Source organism: Sapajus apella, unplaced genomic scaffold (assembly GCF_009761245.1).
Source record: "Sapajus apella isolate SASKATOON/1434 unplaced genomic scaffold, GSC_monkey_1.0 scaffold19, whole genome shotgun sequence".
Taxonomy (NCBI): domain Eukaryota; kingdom Metazoa; phylum Chordata; class Mammalia; order Primates; family Cebidae; genus Sapajus; species Sapajus apella.
The window spans coordinates 22,880,937-22,907,603 of NW_022436959.1; the positions used below are offsets into that span (position 1 = coordinate 22,880,937).

Sequence of the window (26,667 nt, forward strand, 5' to 3'; positions counted from 1 at the left end):
GCCTGGTTATACACAGTATTTAACTGCCCTATCATATTTCTTCTCTTCTATGTTAAAGTCTAATTGTCCAATTGAAAGACAATCACAATTACCAAAGCTCATTTCTGCCTAATTCATTTTCATTATTAGATTTATTTAGGTTACTTAGTTTCCACTCTAAGAGATTAGATATGAAAGAAGTCTTAGTAATGCAATTCAAGCACTGCCTCTGCTGATTTTTTGGAGTATGTTTTGCTTCTATTTCCTGAATGCTCTTGTAGCAAATAATTGCTCAAAAGATAAAATGCACATGCACAAAGAAACCCAAATTTTCTGGGGTGTTTCTTTCTTTTTTTTTTTTCAAGCACTGCTACTAACTGTATCCTCCATATGTCAAATATGCTATACAGCTAAATATCTGCAATCTTATCTTTTCATGAGCTAGCCCTCTATTGCAGAATCAAACGCCTTCTTTCCATTGGTTTCTGGTGTCTGCTCCTTTCTCCCACAGGGACTTTGCACTGATAGTCACCTGTGCCAGAAATGTGCCACCCTCTAGGAATCACAACTTCTCATAAAATATTTTTACTTTTCTTTCTTTTACATACTACCATAGCAATTTCACAATATTTACATATTTGAAGAGTTCATGTCTTTTCCACTATACAATATGATAAACACTATAGGCAAAGATTATGAAAAATTTTGATGAATTTTGAATATGTTGTATTTAGCACAATGTCTGGTATATAAGTTTTTGTGTCTTTATCTGTTTGATCTTAACATGCCAGACTAAAACTTAGTGGCTTTAGTCATCAATAAGTTACTGTTTCTCATATTTCTGTGAATTAGCCTGGCAGTTCTTTAGCTGTAGTAATCTGATGGATGGGCTAGAGGCTAAGCCCAGCCAGGATACTGTGTCTCCCTCTCCTAGTGGTTTTCCATCGGGGGCTTCTTAACATGAAGGTCTCATGACAATCCCTTTCTATCCAAGAAAGGGGTAGTGACATTTATGAACCCTGTGAAGCCTAGGATCTGGAGCTTACACATCACTTCCATTATGTTCCATTAGTCAGAATAAGTCACAAGGTTGGTCCTGTTTCAAGATGGCCTAGAAAGAGATTCACCTCTGGAAGGGAGAAGCAGCAGCAAAGTCTCACTGCACAGAATGAAGCTTACACAAATGGGAAGAACTCATGCCCATTAAACAATCTACCATTTTTTAAATAGTATAATATAATACGTTAATATGCATGCAATACAATAAAAATGATATAATATGAATATAATTTTGTTTTAATTATAAAACCTAGTCCAGAAATTGACTGAATTAACTGTTATATGTTTTGTTGCATTTTGTTTGCGGTTTTTATTGTATATACACTCTAAGAATGAGAAGAGAGTGGCACATTAATTCTAAGTTATATAGGCAATCTAATCTCACATTTAGATAAATTATAATTATAAGCAATGTGAGGGCACAACATTTATATAATTTAATCCTTAATGAATTTCCAGTAACTAGAGTAGTGCTTCATGCATAACAGGTATTCAATAAATACTTGTCGGATGAACGAATGAATTAGCAAAAATAATAGGCATTATTTTCTGTGGTCTTCCTTTTATGTTCATTGGGAAGTTGCCATTTGCTCTCATCTGTCTCAAATGATTAAATTCCAAATTTTTAGAGAAATAATAAGAAATAGAGGTCCTGTTCACACATGTGGTTCAATGAATTCCTGATAATCAACTGCCAAAATTTAGGGACCCTAAAACTTATAAGTAAGAATAATCTTTATGATTTATTTTATGAACATGTGATTACCCACTAAAAAGAGACCCCAGGAGATTTTGCTTTCTTATTGATTGGTACAAAATAACAGTAAGACATTTTTTCTAATCTCTGTAATCTGTTCAGCATAGAAAGCATATCTAACCTAAGTGAATGAGTGACCATAAATATCCAATAATACTCAGAATGTGATTTCAATACTGTATGTAGATTCAGACTGCAGTACTATTTCTGTGGACAATAATCTCACTTTGTTCTGACTCATGGAAAAATACGGGTCATTTTTAAAATTTAAATCAGTAAATGAATACCACATGATGCTAGTATTTTAATAAAGGGAAAAAAAAGGATGATTTGGCTATTTGTTGATGGTAATTCAAATTGAAACTACTTTTATCTTTTAAAAATATTCCTAATTGGAATTCATCTCTATTATCTGTTTATATGGACATAATTTCAAATAGGAGAAAATGGTATAATAGCTAGGCATATTTTTAAAATAAAACAGTAGATAATATTGGAGGGAAAGGAGAGGGGATGTTTCCTTTACATGCATCTGAGAATTATCCAACATGTACTTGAATGTACTGGCACAATGATTAATCCCCAAATGACAATTCCTACATCTGTCAATTAGTTTACATACAAGTCAGCCTGAATATTTTATATAAATTATAGCATCATGACTGGAAACAAAAACAGATCATGATATTTCAGGGAGTAATCTGAGTCCCTCAAGATGTAAATCAGTGACAAAAAAATGCAATCTAAATAATAATGGATCTCCTTATTCATGTGTTCAACTATATAATTCTTCAATTTGATTAAAAATATCAGTATTTTCAATATAATTCAAGTAGCCTGATTCTTATCCCTTATCATTTTTACAAGATAATTAATGTGTATGTAAAACCACTCCTCCATAGTATTAGAAAAAGGAGAATTGTTCTATTTTTTCTATTTCAAGTGTGAGAGAAGTTTTAAGGTGATTGGCATTTTCAAAATGCAAAGCTGTGCTTCTTGTTACAGAATTGGAAAAAGACTGCTGATGTGTGAAGAAAAACAAAAGGTAAAAAACACTTAACTAATTTTCAGGGAATAGAAACAAGTTTTATTAGGAGTATTTTTTTTTTAAGTTATGAAGCTGTGGTAGTCTTTGCAGAATATACGTAAGGGAAATAATGTGTGAAGGAACTAGAGAGGTGTAATTTTTTCTTGATTTTTGTAAGTTTTACAAAATATAGCATCTAAAAATTTTAAAAACAGATTAAAATGTAGCAGACATAATGTGTTCTAATGTTACATAATTACTGGTTTAAAAGTATTCTATATCACTGAAGACTATTGAAAAGTATTAACTGGCCTTTCAGTGATGAAAGTAAATGTGTTTTTCCAAAATAAATGTATACTCTCTTTTTTCACATGTTGAGCTCTCTATGTTGCATTTTGGGATTGCTTTGCCTAGTGATTTGAGGTGTCATTCATTTAATATGCCAAGCAAATAATATTAAACAAGGTTATTTAGTCCAATAATGTAGGTCCCCTTCAAATATTTGTTAGATGTCCATAGTTACCAATTAATGTCTATTCTAGATGTAAAAAGTTGCCCATGATTCATGATGGGAAATCTAAGCTGTCTTTAAAGTCTACTGAAACATCTACATTAAATTAACTTCCCTGAAACTGGTAGATGCTTCTTAAATATGTGTTGAACTCTATTAAAACTAATGAACTTTATATTCTTATATTCTTAGACCTGTGCTTAAATAATTGATTGACTTAATACATTCAATAAAGACCAATAAACAGGATGGGAGTGTTGGAGAAAGAGAGAGAGAGGGAAGGAGGGAGGAAGGAAGGGAGAAAGAGACAGGGAGAGAAAGAAAGAGATAAGAGAAAACCCCAAGAAAGTCAATTGGTGAATAGCAAAAAGGGGTGGGGGTACAAGCAATTCTTCCACTGTTTGGTCTCTAGCTCAACATAGTCAACCAGTATAATCTGTCTAGTTGTTTCTGCTGCCTGGGAAGGTTATTTGGGTTTTCCAGTGGGCACTATCTTGATTATGTGATCACCCATAGTCCAGAGTCTGACTCTCATCTTGATAAATGCAGAAACATAATTGAATCATGACACCCAGAAATGGTCAGGCTCTTACTCACTTGCTTAACGTTATTTACTACAAAATTTACACACCACTTAACATACAGGGGAGGTGATAATTCCTTTCTAGGGATTCAGATACACAATTCCATAATTTAGAACATCCCATTAATGATGTCAAAATCCATAGAAAGCCCAATTAACTTCCAGATTGCTTGGTGACTATGGAATTAGAACAAAAGACTATTTGGAAGGCCTGGCCAATTTCCTTCCTTAAGGAAGGTTTACAATTTGCTTTTATTGTATACACACATATCGTCTCATGTATCTGCTTCATAGCACTTGATCTCAATTTATTTTAAATAATTTAATGTATTTTTCTAATACAAAGTGTTATACAGAGACCTCTTCTTTTCTTGTATAAACATAATTCTACTTCCTATCACAGTACTGCACCTATAGTAAATGCTCAGAATGTTGAACAAATGAATTTCTATTTTACCAGAAAGAAGGTTATACTAACCTCCCCTGATACCCAAAGTCAGGAATGGAAACGTGCTAATATGGGCATTTGTAGTGCCCTCTTATTTTTTAAACTTACTGAAAATTATTTTTTTGTGTTGGACACTTTCTATTTATGAATATAATTCAATTAAATAAACTACAGCATTTTTGTATATACAGGTACACATACCTTATTATATTTTGCTATCAATTCTCACTAGGCTGTACATGTTTCTATTTATGTTATAGAGAAATGCCATATCTTAAATGTTTTTGAAGATAATATTAGACATCAAGGTATATTTTATTAATTCAACCTCCACAAGGTGAGTCTATTTGTATGTTATTGGATGTGGGATGGGGGACGGTGAAAAATGTAACCTTACCACTCACTAGTCTATACAGACTTCACTGACAATGATTAAGTATCAAATGCAAAATGGGGGCACTCCAAAAAGGAGCATTTTATGTGTTTGTTAAAAATTATTTCACTCATGTAAATGTGAAAATGACTCTTAGAAAATTTAGGGGGACAGCAAGTCAGATGAGGAAAGGATATTCAGTGATATTTGCATATCTTGGCACAAGATAAAAACAAGGAATTATGCTGAACAGAATTTCTCTACTTTAACTCCTTTTTTCAGCCACTACTACGTTCCACATTTAGAAAAATAGTATTATATGAAAAAGATATCACTTCATTTAGGTTTTCTAATATCTAATAGATGTGAAAATTCTCTTATAAAATATAATGTGTTATGTTGCGAGTGTGCGTTTGGCTGCAAGTAAAAGAATATGCAAAATAAATGAGGCTATTTATTCATGTCTCATGAATAGAAATTCAGATACTATTTCAAGGTTACTGATCAGCCAATTCAGCTCTGTCCAGAATCTGGGTCATCTCTCGGTTTCCCTTGTCTTTTCCTTCATGGGGTCAAGATGGTTGCTTCATCTCCAGTTATTTTTCCTTGACAACATGCAAAAACAGCAAAAGAGGGACAAAGCTTCTACTTTGTGTGTGTCTTGATCAGAGAAAAAAAATCTTTCCTAGATTCCATCAGTATACTTCTCTCAGGTTCCATTAGTCGGCTCTAGGTTACACTGTCTTCTTTAGTTGGCTTATTTCAGGAGAGGGAAATAAAAGCTCTTAAACAGAAATATGAACAGCTGTGTCATCAAATGATGACCTATCTGCCCTTTAACACTTTCCTTATGGCTCAGGAAAAAAGGTTCAAGTGATGCTGCATTCATTATTGTATATAATGAAAGATATTATGGGAAAAAAGCTAGGGTTTCTTGAGTTAGATTTTGCTACTTCCCATGAAATGTTGGAAGCATCACTTCTAACCTCATCTGAGACAGTGCTATGATCCGTAACAACAGCAATTGTTACTATTATACGTTTCATTCAGTCTTTCTAACAAATTTCTTAGGGACACTTCTATTATTATGAAACTTTTAATAGTAAAGATTTAATTATTATTGAAATGTATTCAGTTCTCAACATGATTGCTTATTGTTTAAACATTTTATAGGTTTTATTTTACATTTCAAATAATTGCGAATTTATCAGTGTTCTTAGGGACTTTGTATACTTCTTTGATATCACTTGGCAATGTGGGATCACTACTGCTTATTCACTTTTTCCATTTTCGCTCTGTTAATTAGTTCTAATGTGCAATAGAAATAGAGAACATTTAGGTAAGAAATAATTAGTATTATGATAGATGATTCTTATACATCAACACACTTAAATAACCCCGGTTTTTTCTATAGGGAATTGTTGAAATAATTAAAAACTAAAATATTTGATCTTTGGGTGCATTCTTTTCATACCCTTATGTATGAAAATGTTTCTTTATTCCTGTAAAAGTAACTCAGGTTAAAAATTATAGCTTTAGAATATCCATCTTTTCTTTTACAAACTAAGATGGAATATCATATAATTCTGTCTGAAGTTTCTATAGCTTGTTTCAGTGTCTCCCTGGGACTTAACAAGCACATCTTATGAATAAGCATTAGTTACAAGCATTTTTATATGTCATTTGAATAAATTTATATCTCTACCTGTTGTCTGGAAACATGAAAAATGTTTTCTTTCTTTGGTGTGAATATTAAATGTGTTCACTATAGTGATTATAGCTGTGTTTCTTCCTTACAAAATAATATCATCAACATTATTCTCTTACTCCAAAAAAGTATACATTTCTATGAACAAAAAAACCTCGGTTTAAGGGTCTAAGTAAAATGGAGGTCTTTTTATAACATGCATAGAATTTAGGGTCACTTTCACCACTAATATGTTCATATAAATAGTAATTGCCATAAAATTGTAGTTCCGAGTTTCTACAAGCAAATACATAACATTTTATAGACTTAAATCTGATACTATAATTTTTATAAATTGGAGTAAAAGTTCCCATTCATGCCACTATTTCATACTTCTAGCAACCTTTTACTCTTTATTGGTGAATTTATAGTTGCCAATCAAAAATAAATTAAATTGCTGATTTTATTCAATTGGATCAGGACTTAGTTCTTAACAAGTACTATGGTCATAGTTCATATAGATGGCATTTAATTTCCCAGGGAACTTCAAGAAGTGATGAAAAACATAAACTACAAATGTATCCTCCCTTTCCCTCTGCACTGACCTAGGATTCCTTCACTGACCAGGCCCTCTGTGCCCTGCCAACATTCTGTCCGCGACAGCTGCTCTGTGAGTTCTTTTCCTTCCCTGAACTGCAGCTTTCAAACACTGCTCATTCACTGGCGAATCAAGTCCCACGGGGACCCTTCCATTTGACTTGTGGTGTATTTTTTAAAGTAATACCTCACTACATTTAGGAATACATGAGTAACCCTATAACCCATGTTTACTGTAATATTTCTTGGCAATGAACAAGTGAATAAAACTGAATTGATTCTATGACATAAATGTACCACTTTAAACAGTTACTCTGCAGTATTACTATAAGTCAACATTTCACATTAACCAGCAAGGCCAAATTCCTGCTATGTTTCAAGGGTATGCCATAGAATTATGAGACTGAGTTTTAGTATTAAAATAAAGTTATTGCATAACATGGTTAAAAATTATGTTCTCCATAAGAAAATTATTTTAAAACCAGATTTGAAATGACACTTAAAATATTTTAATAACAGGAAAAAAGTAAAAGACAACTAATAAAAAAGATGGGTTTTCTGAAACGTCCTTAGTAATTAAAAAACGTACTGGTTTTAATTTCATTTTAACTAAGCTACTTAGGCTACTTAGAATTTTATGATTTTGTTCTTATTTCTAAAGCAAAGATCAAAAGAGAGTTATTTTCTCATCTGTTGAGCATGTTATCCATACAGTGTAGATAAAATCACATAGCTAAGGATGCTTGCAAATGGGTTCAGTGTCTAGTAGAAATCTTTCTGTTTTATATGTAATAACTTATCTTCCTGTGCCACCTACATCCCCACTAAATACATGAAAAATAGTAAAAATAAATACATAAATAAAAATAAACCACCTGTAAGATAAAAATATGACCTCTCAGATTAATTTCATTAAATTGTAACTTTTTTGTTTGCTTATGACTTTTGAGCCTTCTACTGTAAGACAAATGAGGTAATTTGATTGCCCTCTTTATGTTGCTTCTTTGTTAGACATGAGCTTCATGTATAATTAGGTTACTTTGTATTCTTTGTGGAATGCACTGGTACTTTACAGTTTTGTTTGTTTGTTTTGCTTTATGTTTTCTGCGTTAACATTACTTAGCCTATCAAAGCCAAAATAAAAGACATGTAAGGCAGGAAGAAAAGTTCCAAGGAAAATACATTGCTGGAAATTAAATTACCCATTTGAAAGTTAAAAACTTGAAGAACTGAATATTAATTAAATTTCATAGCAACAAGAAGGATTTTGCTTGTGCAAAGTCTCTGATCGTTCACGTTACTCAGGATACGTAAAAGAAGCAAAATTACAGTTAGTATGATAATACCAGGTAAATGGGGGCAATTTCTTCATCTTTACCTGAATATCTGATAGCCAAGCACTTTGAGCATTAAATAGAAACCTGTAGATTTACAATTACATTCATTGGCATAGGATTTACTGTGTTAATTCAAACAATAATTATATGAATAACTTTTGTGAGGTTTATAGGACATTTGTTATTATCCTTGGAGTCACAAAATCTGTCCAGGAATATGATAAATTTGACTTTGTTGTGAACATTTCACAACAGGTTAAATGTTCAGTTACCATATTCTTAAAGTCCAAAGCTATGTTTTTACTGACAAATTTGAGTTTGAATTATTTGGATCATTTTCTAATGTGAGCCATAAAAGTAGATAGCATAAATGCTTAAATGCGCTTTTTTGCATTTCTACAACCTAAAACCAGTTTGGTTGAAAAAAATAAAATTTAACAGCCTTTAATTTGTGATGTGGAATCTGATACCATGTGTATTTTATTACCTCCATATATTTATCTAAGTGAATCATAAAATGGTTGTAATAATGGAGAATTTAAAGTAGCTTTTGCACATGAGCAGTAATGCTAACTAATATGGTGAATAAGGGCTGAATGTAAATTCTCAGAATTTCTGTTTCTCGTGATGTATTTGCTAAAGTGAGTATATCTTGAATAACTGATAGAATCACACATAGTCCTAATTAATTTGTGAACAACTTTGACGGACACAATGGAAATATAGGGAGTAATCATTTCTATGCAAGCCAAATCCTTGCATATATATATTTTTTAATTTTTAAACTACAATACATTGTACATTAGATTACAGTACCTACCAAAATATAAATCCGTATCCCTGTTTATGCTGGATTTAAGACTCTAGTATTCTCATATATGCATTCAGAGATCGTATAGTTATGGCATACATCAATATAATCAAATATCGCCAGTTCCTGTTGATTCAACCTCATTTATAGCTCTTTAATTGAGCTCCTCTTTTCCATTTCTGTTGCCTTTTGTTTAGGCCTTCAATTATATTTTATATGAATGATTCCAATAACTACAGTTCTCTTGATGACGCCAGCATTTCAACACTCCAGCCCATTTTTGCATTTCTGCCAGAGTTGTTTGCCCATAAAACAAAGTTCACCATGTCACCCCTCGACTAATAAACTTCTGTCAGCTTCTTATTAATCTATAAGATCAAGCCTAAAACCATGAACTTGGCTTACATGTTCTGAAACAGACCCTACCACACTCCTTAGTCTGAACTCAGCAATCATACAGCACTCCCAAAGGTGCACAGAAGTTCTCTACTTCCTTCTCTGCTTGCCTTCTATTATTTAATTGTTCACATGCTATCTTCTATTCTAAAGCTTGCCGAATTCTTGAAATAAAATTAGTTGAATCATTGAAGTGTGTCCCTACAATACTTGGTTCATATTTTATTTAGAAATTAAGTTTATTATTATTTTTTTTAAAATAAACCAATATGGGACCAGGTGTGGTAGATAATGTCTGTAATCCCAGCACTTTGGGAGACCGAGGCAGGCAGATCATGAGGTCAAGAGTTGGAGACCATCCTGGCCAATATAGTGAAACCCCATCTCTACTAAAAATACAAAAATTAGCTGGTGTGGTGGCTTGTTCCTTTGGTCCCAGCTACTCGGGAGGCTGAGGCAAGAGAATTGCTTAAACCTAGGAGGCAGAGGTTGCAGTGAGCTGAGATCATGCCACTGCACTCCAGCCTGGCGAGACTCCGTCTCAAAAAATAAAGAAATAAATAAAAATAATAGGCCAATCCTTTTATGTTTAGCTTTACTGAGATACAAATCATGTGAAAATTTGTATATTCAAGACTGTTTTTGTTCTGTTTTTTTTTTTTAATTGTAGTCATTCTGATAAGTGTAGGGTGATGTGGTTTTAACTTGTATTCTCTAAAGGCTAATGTTGAGCATCTTGTCGTGTTTTTTTTTTTTCCATCTGTGTATCTATTTTGGTGAAATGTCTGTTTATGTCTTTTTTCTTATTTTCTAATTAAATTGTTTGGGTTGTTTTTGCTGTCAAATCATCAGAGTTCTTTATATATTATAAATACTTGTCCTTTGCTATGATGCCTTCATACCGTGTACTACTACTCAGTGATAAAAGGAAGAAACTATTGATACATAAAACAACCAGAACGAATCTCCATGAGAAATTCAAATGCCAAAAGTTTGCTTTTTATATGAGTCTATTTATATCCATTCTTAAAATAATAAAATTATAGAACTGGGGAACAATTAGTGGTTGTTGGAATAAAGGAGGGAGTGGGGGCAGGTAGGACTGGATGTGGTTATATACGGGCAACGCAAGAGAACCTTGTGGTGAAGGGAATGTTCTCCATCTTGACTGTATCAATGTCAGCGCTGTGGTTGTCTTGTTTTACCACACTTTGCAAGATATTTTCGTTGGGGGAAACTGTAATTGGCACATTGGACTCCCATGTTACTTTTTACAACTGCATGTGAATCTACAATTATCTCAACATAATGTCTATTTATTATTCTAGAGCTTTATTAAGGTATAGTATACAAGTGAAAATTGTATATTATATAAGTATTATATATATTCAAGATGTACAACATTATGTTTTCATATATCGTGAAATGATACCACAGTGAAGCTAAATGCTTATATGTCACTTCATGTAGTAACTTTTTGTGGTGAGAATACTTAAAATCTACTTTCCTAGTTAATTTTAAATATATAAAACATATTTTTCCTTGCTACCATACATTATTATTAATTATAGCCACCGTACTGTACATTAGATCTCCAAAACTTACTCATCTTCTAACTGTAAGTTTGCATCCTTCGACCAGCATTTCCTTATTTTCCCCGATCCCAGACCTCTGATAACCACAGTTCTATTCTTTGCTTCTATGTGTTTGACTTTTTTTTGACTCTGCATATAAGTGAGATCATGCAAGATTTGACGTTCTGTGTCTGGCTTCCTTTACTTAGCATAAGGTCCAACAAGTTCATCTATGTTGTAAAAAATGGCAGGATCTCCATCTTCTTTAAGGCTGAATAATATATTCTGGGGTGTGTGTGTGTGTGTGTGTGTGCGTGCGTGCACACACATGTATGTGTGTGTGTGTGTGTGTGTGTATGTATACATTGTTGACAGACTCTTAGGTTGTTCATTCATCTTGGTGATTGTGAATAATGCTGCAATGAACATAGGAGCGCAGACACCTCTTTGAGGTACTGATTTCATTTCTTTGGGATGTATGTACAGAAGAGAGATTGCTGGATCATATGGTTGTTCTATATTTTAAGGAAATGCAGTACTGTTTTCCATAATGACTGTACAAATTTACATTCTCACTAACAGTATACAACTGTTCCCTTTTTTCCACACCCTTGCCAATACTTGTTATCTGAGGTGTTTTGGAAAATAGCTGTCCAAACAAGGACCATCTATTACATTTTAGATGTCACATGTCCTTAGACCTTTCCTATTACTTATAACACAAGACAGAGACCATTTTTAAAAAGATCCCTCTGTTATTGATTACAAGGTGATATCTAATTGTGGTTTTGAGACAGTGCAGGGGGGAGACTCCCAGTAGGCTTCACATGTCCAAGCATACTCCCTCCACTACCTTCATGGCACCCTTAACAAACTGATATGCCCATAAGCTTATAACATTCTGAGCTCCTTGGAGACAAAGGTAATTGCAGTTATATTTGTATCTTTAGGACTTAACACAATGAGTGTCCTTATTAAACTTTTGTTGAGTGAATGAATGAATCCTGGAAGGTCTGGAGAAAAGAATATAACACAAAAATGTTATAAGAAATTTGCTGAATATAGAGAGACTATTCCAACAGTCATAAAGTATTCATTAAGAATGTCTTCAGACTACTTTGTATAAAACAATATTTTCCTCTCCATCTATAGAATGATATGCTTTTCATCAGAATGATAAATCTCAACAGAAAAATATTTTAATTTAATACTTCAGCATGTAAATTTATAAAAGCATATCCATTCTATAAAATAGATATTTATATTAATTTAATATAGAGTCATATGTAGATACAGGCCTGCAGATGTTGTCATTAAATGTTTACCTCCAGTCTGTCTCACTAGCTATCATCTATTTATATCCACTCACATGAAATCAGGCCATAAACTAAGTAAAATATTCTCTGGAAAAGAATAAAAACTCATCGTGCTAGAATCTTATGAAACTTACACTGACCTTCAGATTACTGGCCTGAATATGGCTGATTCATGAAGGGATTATGAATTTTGTAAGCAAATAAAACCTTGTGAGAGCCTAAACATAATTGACTATGTTTAGCTTAATACTTTATAATATCATATCGGAGAACTGTATTTAACGCAGCATAATAATAAGTACTCCATGAGGTTTAATGTCATTTTCCAAACCAATAATAGGCTTGCATTATGTAGTAAGGGCCTTGCCAAATGTCTTTTTAATTGTCAAAATGTTTTACATTCTAATGTAAGAAGCAGATATCAATATTTATAAGTCAAACAGAATACTTCAATTTGATATGAGAATCGTATTTGAATACCACGACGAAAACTTCTTTGTTACACTGCTATGTGTGAAAATATCTGTCATTTACATGTATTGTCTTCTAATTGAGGGCATGATCACTATTAAAATTACGTATAATCAAAAACTGCATTTTTTTCACAAGAATAAATTTTCAAATCCAATACTACATAATATAAAAATCTATCCAACCTTTGTAAAATTACATTACGTGATTATAAATTTAATTACCTGGTACAAAAAGCCAAAAATGTCATGGAGTCATAGAAGAAAATAAATTTTGGACTTTAAGATTAAGTACTAAAATTATTTTAATTATATTTTCTTTGCAACCTTTATTATACTGATAAAATATTATTACTTTTCTTTTTTTGAGACTGAGTCTCACTCTGTGCCCAGGCACCAGGCTGGAGGGCAGTGGCAGGATCTCGACTCATTGCAACCTCCACCTCCCAGGTTCAAGCAATTCTCCTGCCTCAGCCTCCTGAGTAGCTGGGATTACAGGAGCGGGCTACCACTCCCAGCTAATTTTTATATTTTAGTAGAGATGGGTTTCGCCATGTTGACCAGAATGGTCTTGATCTCCTGACCTCATGGTTTGCCCACCTCCGCCTCCCAAAGTGCGGGGATTACAGGCAAGAGCCACTGCGCCCGACCAATGTTATTACTTTCTTAGTCATTTTATCTATATTATTAGTTAGTTCTTGAAAGGACTAAAAAGGTTATGCTGTATCATAATTTCCCACTATTGTACATTCTTCACTTGTTGCCTAAGAACAAGCTAAGAATCATGAGCATTAAAACCATTTTAAAAAAGTAATCAGCCAACAAAAAGTTAAAGGTATACTTGAGTCTGCTGGATCAACACATTCTTACAATCCCCTCAAGGACATCCTGCAGTTTGGCGCCAACATTTAAGCTTGGAAAATTATGTGATTATCTATTACATTTTAGATGTTACATGTCCTCAGAGCTTTTCTATTACTTATAACACAAGACAGAGTTAGACCATTTTTTAAAAGATCCCTCTGTTACTGATAATTGCCTAAGATGCTTTTTCCTTTTCTTTTTCAGAATGAAGAACAAATTTTGGTATTTTGAGTTTGGCACATCTGAAACTTTCTCAGCCACCTGCAAGAAGCTACATGAATCTGTAGAAATAGAAGTAAGAAAAAAAGTGAATTATTTTTCATAATTTGATAAAATGGCTTGAGCTTGGTTGTTAGTATGTTTGCATTGTAGCCCATGGAATGAAATATAAGTTGGCAATCCACAAAGATTTACTCAGGATTCGAAATTGTCATTTCTTTCATTTATTTGGAATGTGGCACTATCTGACATAATAAAGTTAAGCATAGATATTAGTTATTTTATTGTAGTATAAAAGAATGAGAAATGGAACACAACTTTGGAAATCGATGCATTTGTTACTGGGAATAGTGTGGACAGAAAGATGTAAGATAAACGTAGTTGAAATGAAAAAAGTTGCAGAATACATAAAAAATATTATTTTCTGGTCTCAATATCTTATAACCTTTAAAACACCGTTTGCTAAAATTGTGCTTACTTTTATGAATAAAGGTTAAAAAGTATTCTTTTCCATCCCATTCCCATTCATTAACTAGGTTTTCTCAGTTCCCAAAGTTGCCATTTCCCCATTACATTTATAGAAAGTGGAAATGCCAAGAAAGAGAGCAAAGATAGCAAGAAAAGACACATTTTTAAAAGACTTGGAGCAAATAGGTCTATAAAAAAAAGACACTGGAGGACTCAACATTTTGGAGAAATATTATAAAAGAATATAACTTCATTATATTGAGAGATTTTTAGGGGTTAAGGAAAAAAGGAAAGTTATATTTTGACAGTTGGTGAAGACAAAACCAGAGGAGCAGAATTATGAAACATGAACCCTTAATGACTAGTTGATATGAATTAAGAAACATTGGTTTCAACACTTTTCATTTTAAAAATAAATGCATACATTTTCTACTGATACCTAATTCGTAAGTTGCTTATATTCAGGTAATAAGTTTGGTAAACAGAAGTAGTGATGGAACACATAAGATTATAATGGCCTGGGTAGATTCTTTATTATCCTAATTTCTAATTTGCTGTTATTAAGAATACCAAAAAATGATACTACTCTAAGTATAACCTTTCAGCACTTTTATCTCATGATGATTGGTAAATAGAATTAGGTATTAGAATTGATGGTCATAGAATGGGAAAAAAGCACTTTATAATGGAATCAGATCATAATCTTTGAAATATACAAAATCACAGAGGTGAAAGTTTTGGGTTCAGCATGGACTTCCTGTTATTACTATTTAGGATTATATATCTGTGTATATGTATGATATATGTACACATATAACTATATAAAAAACAATTTATATAACATATATAACTATATACATATATACCTATATAATAGCTATATATGTAGTACAGTTATACACATAGTTAGGTATCATATGTAGTTATATATGTCATATGTACTGTTATGTACATATACAATTGATGTATATATATTCAATAAAACATATACATTCCCCTTTACCCTTAGAATCATTATTTTTTTAACTGCTTTATATGCTAGATTTTGAATATTTCTTATCCTCAAAATTTATGCTCAAATAAAATTTGCCACAGAAGCTGAAAAGTTTTAGAAAAGTTAGAAAAATGGCTTTGGTGGAATGTAGGTGGAGATCCTAAATCCTCCTGCACCTCTCTTTCCTCTATGCTGCCCTGAGCACAGATTGAAAAGCCATTGGTCTATAGAAGAAGATTCTATGTGTCACGAATTAAAAAAATAAAAATCTTTAAGAAAAGTATTATATTTACAGCAAAAGATTTTGAATGAAAATACATTGGAAAATGGTGTTTTTAATGCGCTGAATAATGATAAAATTGAGTGGTTTTGATCCACAGAGTTTGAGATCTTACAGAAAAACGATTTAGAATGTTCTCCAAGAAATCTGGGCCACTAGAAGTAAGTTATGTTTCTTGGGGTCCTGTTTCTATTTACTGTCTCAGCCTGGCCTTCTAGGTCTGCATCCCTGGCTTATTTAGGGTGCCATTACAATAACATTTGTAAATCACAGCCAGGACTGTGTATGTGCCCCGTTGTATTTTTGCATATCTTGTTGTGTATGTGTGTGTATGGATAACAAGGCAAAATCTGCTTCTCTGCTCACTTTTTAATGAATCCTGTCTATCATATTAGCAGAATATGACTTTCTACCCTCAAGGTTATTTCATAATTAAATATAACAAAAACAGCAATTTGAAAATTTGATTCTGTTTGTTGTTGCTTCCTATTTGCCCTAAAATTATTCCTATTATGGTTTGAAAAATATATATAACAGAATAAACTACTTCAGTAACAACGGAACCTCCAGCAATAGATACATGTATTATTGGCAGCTTTTTCAAAATCAAACTATCTTTTGTGTGTCTTTTTATATAATATTCCTCTTTCACATAGTGAGCTCCTTCCAAAGAGGGCAAATATTTGGGTTGATATGACTATCGTGGAATAATAGATTTACCTATTATTAACTGCATCATAGGTGATGCTAAACAACCCACATATTTTATTTGATTTAGTCTTCATCAAAGCCTGTGATACTACTATATCTCCATTGCAGAGATGAACATTTTCTTCAATAATTTAAGAGAAATCAGAATTATGTTGCTGCCAAAATGTTTAAATCTAATGAGCAAATTGACTGAAAAATATATACGTGCACATATATGTAAAGAGTTAATGATACATGAAGTAGCATTTTTTTGTTTAAAGATATGCATTCATCTTCTAACTTTATTACAAAAGATAAATTAAAATAAAATACTTTAAAATTACAAGAAGATATTTTAAAAGCATTATATTAAAGTATTTGGATGGGTGAAATATGTGCCTAAGAAAGCCAGGTCAGCATTTGCGATTAAAGATACAGGGTTCACGAATGTTTAGTTTGCTCAGCATACCAGGCAAAGTTATTGGGAGAATAAGAAAGGCTGTTCTACTGGTACTTCAGTCTTTTGGTTGACAGACTGGGGCACATGGTAAATTTTAAAGGCAAGAACTTCCATCACAAAATACTGATTTATTGTGATGATTACATACCCCTAGAAACCTAAATGATCTCAAGAATTAACAAATGACATGTGTAGCATTAAAGCACAAAATAAATTAGCAGGATTCAAAAGAAAAGGTTCTTATTACTCAGTAACCTGGAAAACAGAGTTCTTAAAGGCAGTAGCCAGAATTTGCAAGAGTAGTCTCTGCCCCATGTGTCCTAATACTAAAATTACCTGTAAAGTAATGTTTTAGGTTTCATTGAGTAAAAATATGAATAATTTTTATCTGATATATACATAGAATCAGACTCACTGTGGAAAAAATTACAGTTTATCGTTAACTGTATCTCATCATATTTACCGTCCACACTTCGAGCTCTCCAGAGTTCTTCACATGTTTTGAATACTCCTATCAACTGACATGTTAAGTGGATCTGAAACACTAAAGTCACATATAAAGCTTGTTTTTAACACCTCTGTACAATGCGACCCAGGGCTCATTTATACGTGAAGGTTAAAACACGTTGGCAGAAAAATGGAAACTGTCTTCTTTTCTCTTAGATAAATTAGTCTGTGGAATAAGATCTTCCATTTTAAAACTGAAAGAAGTGGACAACGGTATCCCAGCCTTGCACTCTATAAATAGCTCCCGTAGTACTGTATGTTAATGACCCTTTTTCTACCTAATAAAAATATTCAGGATTTATTGACTGAGGCTGTTAGCTTTTAAGCTTTTATATTCTTTTCCTCTGTAGCTACCTTTTCAAAAGTCATAAATCTTAAAGGGAATGAAAATATTATCTGACACAGTACTATAACTTGTTTATATTTCATAGCCTTCACCTCAGTTTTCATTTTCATGCACTCAACTGGTGTGCTACAATGACTGGTCTCCATCAGAACCAGCACTGAAATTTTCCAGACTAATGAATGTAACGTTAAAGCAAACAGAGGAAGGTGGCCTGGGGTCAAGAACCAGTGGAAACAAATCATTAATAAATAGCAATTTATTTAAGTACATTGTTCTGCTCTCAAAGGAACATCAGTGTTCGTCATCAGTCCTTGTTCTTTGCGACTGTTTAAGAATTTTTTTTTCACTTCTCAGAGAGCTACTTACTCTGTTTCCTTAAAACGACACATGACAAGATTCTGAGGAGTGAAAACATGAATAATAGCATACACTGATGTTTTTCAATTGTCACATGTGACTCCACTGGTTCAATTTTTTTTTTTTTTAAAGAAGCCTCTTTGCAACACGCTCTCCTTTTCTGCAGATGAACAAAGGAATCTTCCTTCACTAATTCTGAAAGTAACTTGTCACAGTGGGGTTCTAAGGCCTAGTCAAATAATTGTCTTAGTGTACTACCTGCTGTGTTCAATATTGAGTGAAAATGGAAGCCAGGCCCCGGCTCCGGCTTATTTCATGATTCTTCTGTTATTTAAATGATTTTAGTCAGTTTGGGGGAAGCCAGACCTTTATAAATTAACAGCAGGGAAATACCAAAGGTGTCAGATTGCATATTTATCATCTTTTTCGTGTAATACTTAAATATGTATTAAGAAGTGACTGACATAAATTAGGCAGATTTCAGAAGCCACAGGCCGTGGCTTGTAGAGGACCCCCTTCTGCTTGACATTTCATCCTTGTCAAAGATCAAATTATTTTAATTTAGGCTGCAAATTATAAGGAATGAAGACTTCTTTGTGGGAATTCCCTGTGGTAATCTGACTTTTGTTGTTACTGCTGCTTGTCAGTGTGCAAAAGATATAATATGCATGCAAATAAGGTTAAAAAATATGTACTATCTAATTATCCAGCCAGTACATTCCACTTGAAGACAGTGGGAGGCCTGACACACAGTATGTGTTTGATTCATTGAGGCCTGCAGGGTATTTACACAAGATTACTTTTAATTATGAAATTAATATCTGTTTATCTAGAATATATAGCGGTAAGTGAGTATACACATGACCAGAATTCTTTAGTAAAAAGAAATCATCTTAATTTAGCACAAGAAAAGGAGGAAAAAAGCACTGCTTTCTGGGAAAAATTTTTTTAAAAAGGCATCATCTAGATCTTGGTTTCGCCCTCATTGAAACAAATTAAATGAAAACTTGGCACTTTCTCTAGAATTTGTTTCTACCCCTGCCAAGTAGTCTCAAGATGTGTTTCTTTATTTCACAGTTTTTATTTTTCAGTGAACAAGATGCAATTCTAGCTTCAGTATGATGAGGCGAATGTGGAAAAAGAGAGCTTTTTTGTGTTTTGTTTTGTTTGTTTTTCATCATTTTCATGGAACACTGTGTCTTCTGAGTTCAAAAATCGTGACTGCCATGAGAAATGATGAAGTTAGTATCAATGATTTTTCTGTAATAAGACATGGCAAATGAAACGACACCGCTGTACATATATTTCAGTTTAGGAAATGTATATCCCTCACAAAATTCTTTAAAAACCAAAGTGCTTATATCTGCTTTCATGTTCACTTGTAATTGAAAATGGGATAGTAATTTCCGGAATGCATAATAACTAGCTTTTTAGAGAAGTTAAGGCAAACGAATAAATAGTAATTTTTAAAATGCAGAATAGTCTTATCACTGTCCACATGTGTTCATCAGTGGAAATGAAGGGAAAATTTCGAAAACTAAGAAATGGCCTCTCTGAATATAATAAAATGTTGTCTGTTAGTGAATTTTATATTTTTCATAATCACCAGGGAGTTTTGTCACCGGGAAAACAAGAAAAATTGAGCTGATTAACCTTCTTCTAACCCATGATTGCAGTAGCAATAAAATCATGCTGGATTGAAGTGTCTTTTAACTGTTACCCCTATTTCGCTCACTCAATCTGCCTGGTCCTCTACATTCATTTGGACAACTGTGCCTCTTAGTGCCTTTGATATCTGCTTGGGACTTCATCTAGTCCAGAAAACCATCCTTGGTAAAATCAGTGTGAATGAAATCTCTTAGAATTGCTTTTTTGAATTTTGTTTATTTATTTTTTAACAAAAGCGTTTTAAACTACTTCTTTCTCTGCCCCAAAAGTGTGAGGCCATGAGGCATCGATTCTGTTTCTTTACTTTCCCCCAATTGTACTTGGCAGTGTGTTCTAAATAGGGGTAATCATCATTTCTTCCTAAAATTTGTCCATAGTTTCCAGAATTAAGCTTTTTGTAACACATTGGAAATTTGCAGCTGGTTAAATATATATGCAGACATTAACATGTCTCTCCCAAAGGTTTTCTACAAACAAAGATATACTGGTGATTTAATGTTAGCGGCTGTTTTATCTTTTAGATTGAGTCCAGATAAGTGTTTAAGTTGTTCTCAAAAGGCTTGTTTGGAAATGACAACATTACGGATTTCAATGCTCTTATTAAAAGATGAGGAAATGAAAAAGAAGAAATCAGGGAAGTGAAGATGAAATATTTTACTGTTTCTGTTTCTTTCTTTTTACTGATCAGTGTGATGGAGTACAGATAGATTTAATAAACATCTCTCTGGAAGGAATTGCTATTTTGAATATACCAAGCATGCATGGAGGATCCAATCTTTGGGGGGAGTCTAAGAAAAGACGAAGCCATCGACGAATAGAGAAAAAAGGGTCTGACAAAAGGACCACCCTCACAGATGCCAAAGAGTTGAAGTTTGCAAGTCAAGGTCAGTTTTCTAACAACTAGTTGTTAAATTGCTTGTTAACCTGCTTTCAAAGGCTTCTTTAAAATTAAAGATTTTTCCATTGCACTATAATAATGTATATATTTACACAGTTGTATTTTTCATATTATAAGATACCCATGTGTGATTAACTTACATCATCATAGATTCTAACTCACTTATAAACTGGCTACATTTTTCATGTTTTTTTTTCTTTATTATTCTTCTTTGTATATAGCTCTTCCCACAGAAAATAAAATACATTTGGGGTATTTAGTGGATAATAAAATGGAAGATATTGTATATTAAGCTCCTCTGAAATGCGATGGCCTTGAATAGGACATTTGAGTTGCTAGAATAAGGACCTAGTTAAGGCTTTTCTAAGGTTGCATTATAATAAGAGATTTTGTTCTTTTCATGCTTTGGTCAGGCTATGAGATTGAAGCTATTTTACATAGTTGTTATTCTAAATACCATATATAACGGAATGTTTAAATACCCCATGATGAATGTTGGTTGTCTGCTAAGATTTTCCACAAAGTTAGTGATAAGTAGGAAACCTGGGAAACAGAGAGGAAAGACCTAAAAAAGTAGACTAGACTAACTATGGTTCAGAATTTTCAACTCTATTGTAATATAGTTCTCATTGAAACATAATATCTAATTCTTATAGATTTAATAAACCAAGATATTAATGTCATATTCTGATAACTAATCATGTCCCAATTATTTATGTATATAATTCTATAATATAATTTTTACCTTCTAGAATTTACCTAATACTATTGATGACACTGAGAAATCAGAATATATTGTCTCAGCTCAGTGTAGTAAGGACAAAATATGAAGAGATTTCAGCATTCATGGACTAACAGAAATAAATTACTAAAAAATGAAATACAGTAGAGTGAGAAGATGATTGGTGGGCTTTCTGGTGGTGGGCAATAGCTTTATGTTTTGGTGTCTTTGAGTACCTTGTTCCAAGTCTCGGTAACAGGCAGTGACTTCGGTTATATAAAATTTGGTACCGTGAAAGTGAAAAAGATTGATGGAGAAAGCGTTAGGTATCGTCTTAAAAGAAATGCTTATCATAGCCTGCCAATGACAGGTGGTTCTGATACCCTTAAAATGTATAAGTACTCTTGGAGAACTGTGTTAGTGCAAGCAAGTTTATAACAAATCAATTAAAAAATTATATATTCAAAATATAACTGTATGAAAATATGGAGGAAATCATATTTTAAAGGAGAAATATATAGAAAAAATGAGATGTTTGTGTTATATGAATTAGAGGAGAAAAACATAATTACTAGTTTCTAGAAGTTATTGACATTAATTTATATTTGTATTTAAATATAAATTTAAATGTAAAATTAACAGATTTCCGAAAAGGGTTGTGAAAAATTGTAAGAATTGGAATTAGCTTAAGGAATATCCTTAGACCACGCTTTAAAAATCTTTTTTAATTGTGTGACTGTATTATTAGGTACTACCTATGGACTCCTTGCATCTTTCCTTACAAATATTTTTACTAAATATTATGTACAAAATAATTTTCAGGTTAAGTTTTCTGTTTGGTCATCACATCCCAATACTCGCTATGTCATTTGCATCTACTTATTCTCAATATTCAACCAAATTGATTCTCAATAGCTCTGCTGCCAACTATACTCACCCACTGAGTTGTCGAACGTTTGTTAGACACGTGACTGTGCTCCATCCAGACACATGTCTATGTACTGTCTCTGGAGCTGCCGCATACATGTCATTAGCCTGTCACTCACCCTCCCCTTGTCTGATTTTTTTCAGGAACACACATTTTGAATAAACTACAGACAAATCAGACTCAAATATTGTCGTAGGCTTTCAGTGCCCATAACTATTGGAAAAGCTCTCTCTTCCCTTTCTGTCTACTTGCTTTCTACTGTGGAACTATGAGAAGCAATTTTCCATAAATACTGGGAAAGGAGGAAGCGGGAATATATAGGCCTTGTGACTCAGAAATACATTTTTCTTAGTACGCAGATGGGAAAAAATTGAAAAACAAGCGGGATCGTAGAGGATTCAAAAGTCATTATTTGAGCAAAAACAGAAGCATGTTAGGGTCAGTTTTGGTTCCCTGACTTAACCAACTAACTTATAGCTTTGGTTTAGTATTATTCCAGGGTAAGTATAATCTCAGAACCAAGAATGACCTTTTGAGCTGAATAGGTTTTTAAAAATTGGTATATGTTAGTCTTCTTAGTAATTCCAGTGTTTTTTTCACTTTGAGATATTTTGCAGCAGAATACCAAAAGTATCTCAAAATGCTTCTATGTTTTGATTTCATATTTATTCTGCTAATTTTTCAATGTTATACTTAATAGCCAAAAACAAAATTTACTACTGAGGTAGTTACATTTATCTCTTTCATAAATAGCAGTATTTCTATCACTTGATTTTGGTTTCAATCTCTTGACATAAAAACAGCAATAGGTCAGGCATGGTGGCTTACACACACATTTCCCATACTTTTGAAGGCCAAGGCGGAAGGATCACGAAGCTGGGAGTTGAAGCCCAGCCTAGGCAACATACTGGGAAAGGAAGGAGTGGGAATAGCTCCTGGTGTGATGGCACAGGCCTGTAGTCCTAACTACTCAGAAGGCTGAGGAGGGACAATCCCTTGACCCTAGGAGTTCAAGACCACAGTGAGCTATGGTTAGCCACTGCACTTCAGCCTGGGCGACAGATCAAGGACTCTGTCTCTCTTAAACACACACACAAACACACACACACACACACACACACACACACACACACACACACAGCAGCAGCAGCAGCAGCAATAGTATTAAATTTGAGGATCAATCATTATTATGAATTTAAATATATTTTCAAAAACTTATTATTAGCACTGACTTTAGAATAAATATGGTTAATATGGCTCTAGTCCAACACATTTTTAATGTATAATCAAATTAATAACTTTCACTGTTAGAAAATATATAAGAAATGAAAAACAATACTGTAACTTTTTTCTTGTTGAGAAAGCACTTTCTTAAAATATTAACTAATATTGTTTCTCATATGCCTCTGTAAAAAATTATCAGAAGTTTCAACTAAATTTTTACACTATCGAAATGTATACTTGCTTTCTTAAGCTTCAGATAGTTTCTTTTGGAGGGGGGCAGAATGGGGGAAACATATAACTAAATTCAAGTAATAAAGGTGAATTATTTTATTTAACAAAAGGGATTTAAGTTTTTTTAAGTTTACTATTTTTTTTTTTTTTTTTTTTTTTTTTGGAGACGGAGTTTCGCTCTTGTTACCCAGGCTGGAGTGCAGTGGCGCGATCTCGGCTCACCGCAACCTCCGCCTCCTGAGTTCAGGCAATTCTCCTGCCTCAGCCTCCTGAGTAGCTGGGATTACAGGCACGCACCACCATGCCCAGCTAATTTTTTGTATTTTTAGTCGAGACGGGGTTTCACCATGTTGACCAGGATGGTCTCGATCTCTTGACCTCGTGATCCACCCGCCTCGGCCTCCCAAAGTGCTGGGATTACAAGCGTGAGCCACCGCGCCCGGCCTTAAGTTTACTATTTTATCTTAATTTAAAGAAATGTCATAGTCCAAACATATGAGATCAAATTTGGGGCATTAAGTCCTTATTTATACTAAGCTGTATGTAATCTGGGGCTTCTGCATAATTCATTTGCTTGCAATCTTTGAGGACATATTAAAATCAGAATATCTTCAATAAATCCATTGGTTGGAAATTTTACTGTTGACTTACTTTAGAGTTGAACAAAATTATAAGTAATTCATTTGATTGCATTATTACAGCAAAATATTCTAAAATAGTTGGATGCAATTCCGAAACATATTTACACTCACACTCATCTAATGCAGTAGACATTTTCTTTGTGTGCATGTCTGTTTATAAATACAAATAAATGTATTATATCTAGATGACATAGTCTTGAAGCAAAACTGTAAATTAGGCCAAATTAGTCTTCAGTTCTTCTAGCCTTAATATTCGATCTTTCCCATGTCTGGCAGTAGCTGAGTTCATCTTTTCCTCCCCCTCTTCTGAATTAAAGTCAGAAAGATGTCTAATAAATTCATTCACATTAATGTATAAATGACTGATTGCAGATGAAAGCAGAGGTATTTGCATTTTAAAAGATATAAAGGCCTTCAGCTAAAACATTATTTTTCAAACTGTGTTCCATTGAGTTATAACTGCAATTCTTCAGCAGTTCTGTAATAACTGTAAAAAGAATACATTGCCAGATTTGGGGACAATAAAAAAATCCATAGTAAAAATACATTTGTCATATTAACAGTTCTCAAATCATTAACTTGTGTCATCAGACAAAAACAACTTCTCCTCCTCTACTTCCTGCTCCTCTTTTTTCTCTATATATAGGTAGATGCATAAATAGGTAGTTATACATACCCACATACACACACACACAAACACACACATATATGTATACACATATAAAGTCATAAATAACTGTGGCATCAACTGGACATTTGTCAATCTGAAATGGACATTTAAAAATACGTCTTTGCATATTTCATGAGGAATATTGTGCAAATGGGCACACTGCCGCCATAGAGCGCGGGGACCACGTGCAAATAAAAGACCAGCAAATTCAGATACTTTTGCATGGCACAAGCACGAAACAACACATGGGAATCAGAGGACATGAAAACAAAGTGGCAATACCTAAATGAAAATGCAGACCACCATTAGATGTATTTTTCCTAAAGAAATTATATCAGTTAATTGCTCCCCCAAATATTAATAATAATTTTGTACTGGCTTGTGTATCAAGCAAACTTTTATCAGAGAAGATTTTAAACATGCTCACAACTATGTGTAAGGAGGCAGCAATGAAACTGGAGTATTTCAGGTATATATGCAGAATAAAATAAATTTGACAAATTGAAGCTTTGCAATTCAATTCAGTTCAACGGTACAGCAAGTATCATTATGTCATGAATCTGTTTTGCCAAAGGTGAAAAACTCTGTTAAAAAGGCACCTTTGAAAAGTATTTTTTTAACCAAGAATGAGGACTTCTCAAGGAATATGAACCATTTTAGTTATTCTAATTGATTAAGCTTTGAAGATCCAAATCCAACTATTCCAGTTTTAGGTAGTAGAAACAGAATGGTTCAACATGTCTGAGAGGCTACACATTCATACTACGTAATTTTATATATATCTGTATCAGGATATTGCCGATATCACACAACCAAAACAAAATGCAGAAATCCGTGAAAAACAAGTTACTATCGCATTGCAATTGTCTTCATCAAAATAGATCCGTTATTCTCACAGATTGGTTGTACTGAGAGTGTTAGCAATTAGGACTTCTAAAATGTACTTGCACAAATGAAATTTCAATTTTCTCTGTACTTACTGGTTTATAAAATGTTGCTTTGTTTAAAACGAAGTTGTTGGCCGGGCTTGGGGGCTCTCACCTGTAATCCCAGCACTTTAGGAAGCCAAGGAGGGTGGATCATGAGGTCAGAAGTTCCAGACCAGCCTGGCCAAAATGGTGAAACTCAATCTCTAGTGAAAATACAAAAATTAGCTGGGAGCCATGGCAGGCACCTGTAATTCCAGCTACTTAGGAGGCTGAGGCAGGAGAATCACTTGAACCAGGAAGCAGAGGTTGCAATGAGCCAAGATCATGGCACTGCACTCTAGCCTGGGTGACAGAGTAAGACTCCGTCTCAAAAAAAAACTTTAATAAAATAAAGTTATTGATTGCTTTAGAAAGTTTGATAACCACTGAGAGAAAGAAATTGTATTCAAATCACAGAGTTTAAAGCATTTGCCAGAAGCTAAGGGAGCATCTGGACTTTCTGCTTGAAACCTCATTAAGTTGGTGACTGTCTACCCTGCATATGGATACGACTGTTCAGGTACCTGTCATGCAAAAGTTTATTTAAAAACTAATTAACATATTATATGGTTCAGAAAATTTTGAATGGTTCAATTCACATTTAACAG

General features: G+C 33.3%; 1 protein-coding gene across 10 annotated transcripts in view; it reads left to right on the forward strand.

Annotated features, from left to right (window-relative positions):
• The window catches only part of DGKB (diacylglycerol kinase beta), a 723,408-nt gene that overhangs the window by 521,160 nt on the left and 175,581 nt on the right, over positions 1-26,667 (forward strand). For all 10 annotated transcript variants that reach the window (XM_032286728.1, XM_032286731.1, XM_032286734.1 and 7 more), the window contains 2 exons: positions 13,994-14,084; positions 20,467-20,662. In XM_032286728.1, coding sequence (XP_032142619.1) covers positions 13,994-14,084; positions 20,467-20,662 — 287 coding nt within the window. The remainder of the gene's footprint in view (positions 1-13,993; positions 14,085-20,466; positions 20,663-26,667) is intronic.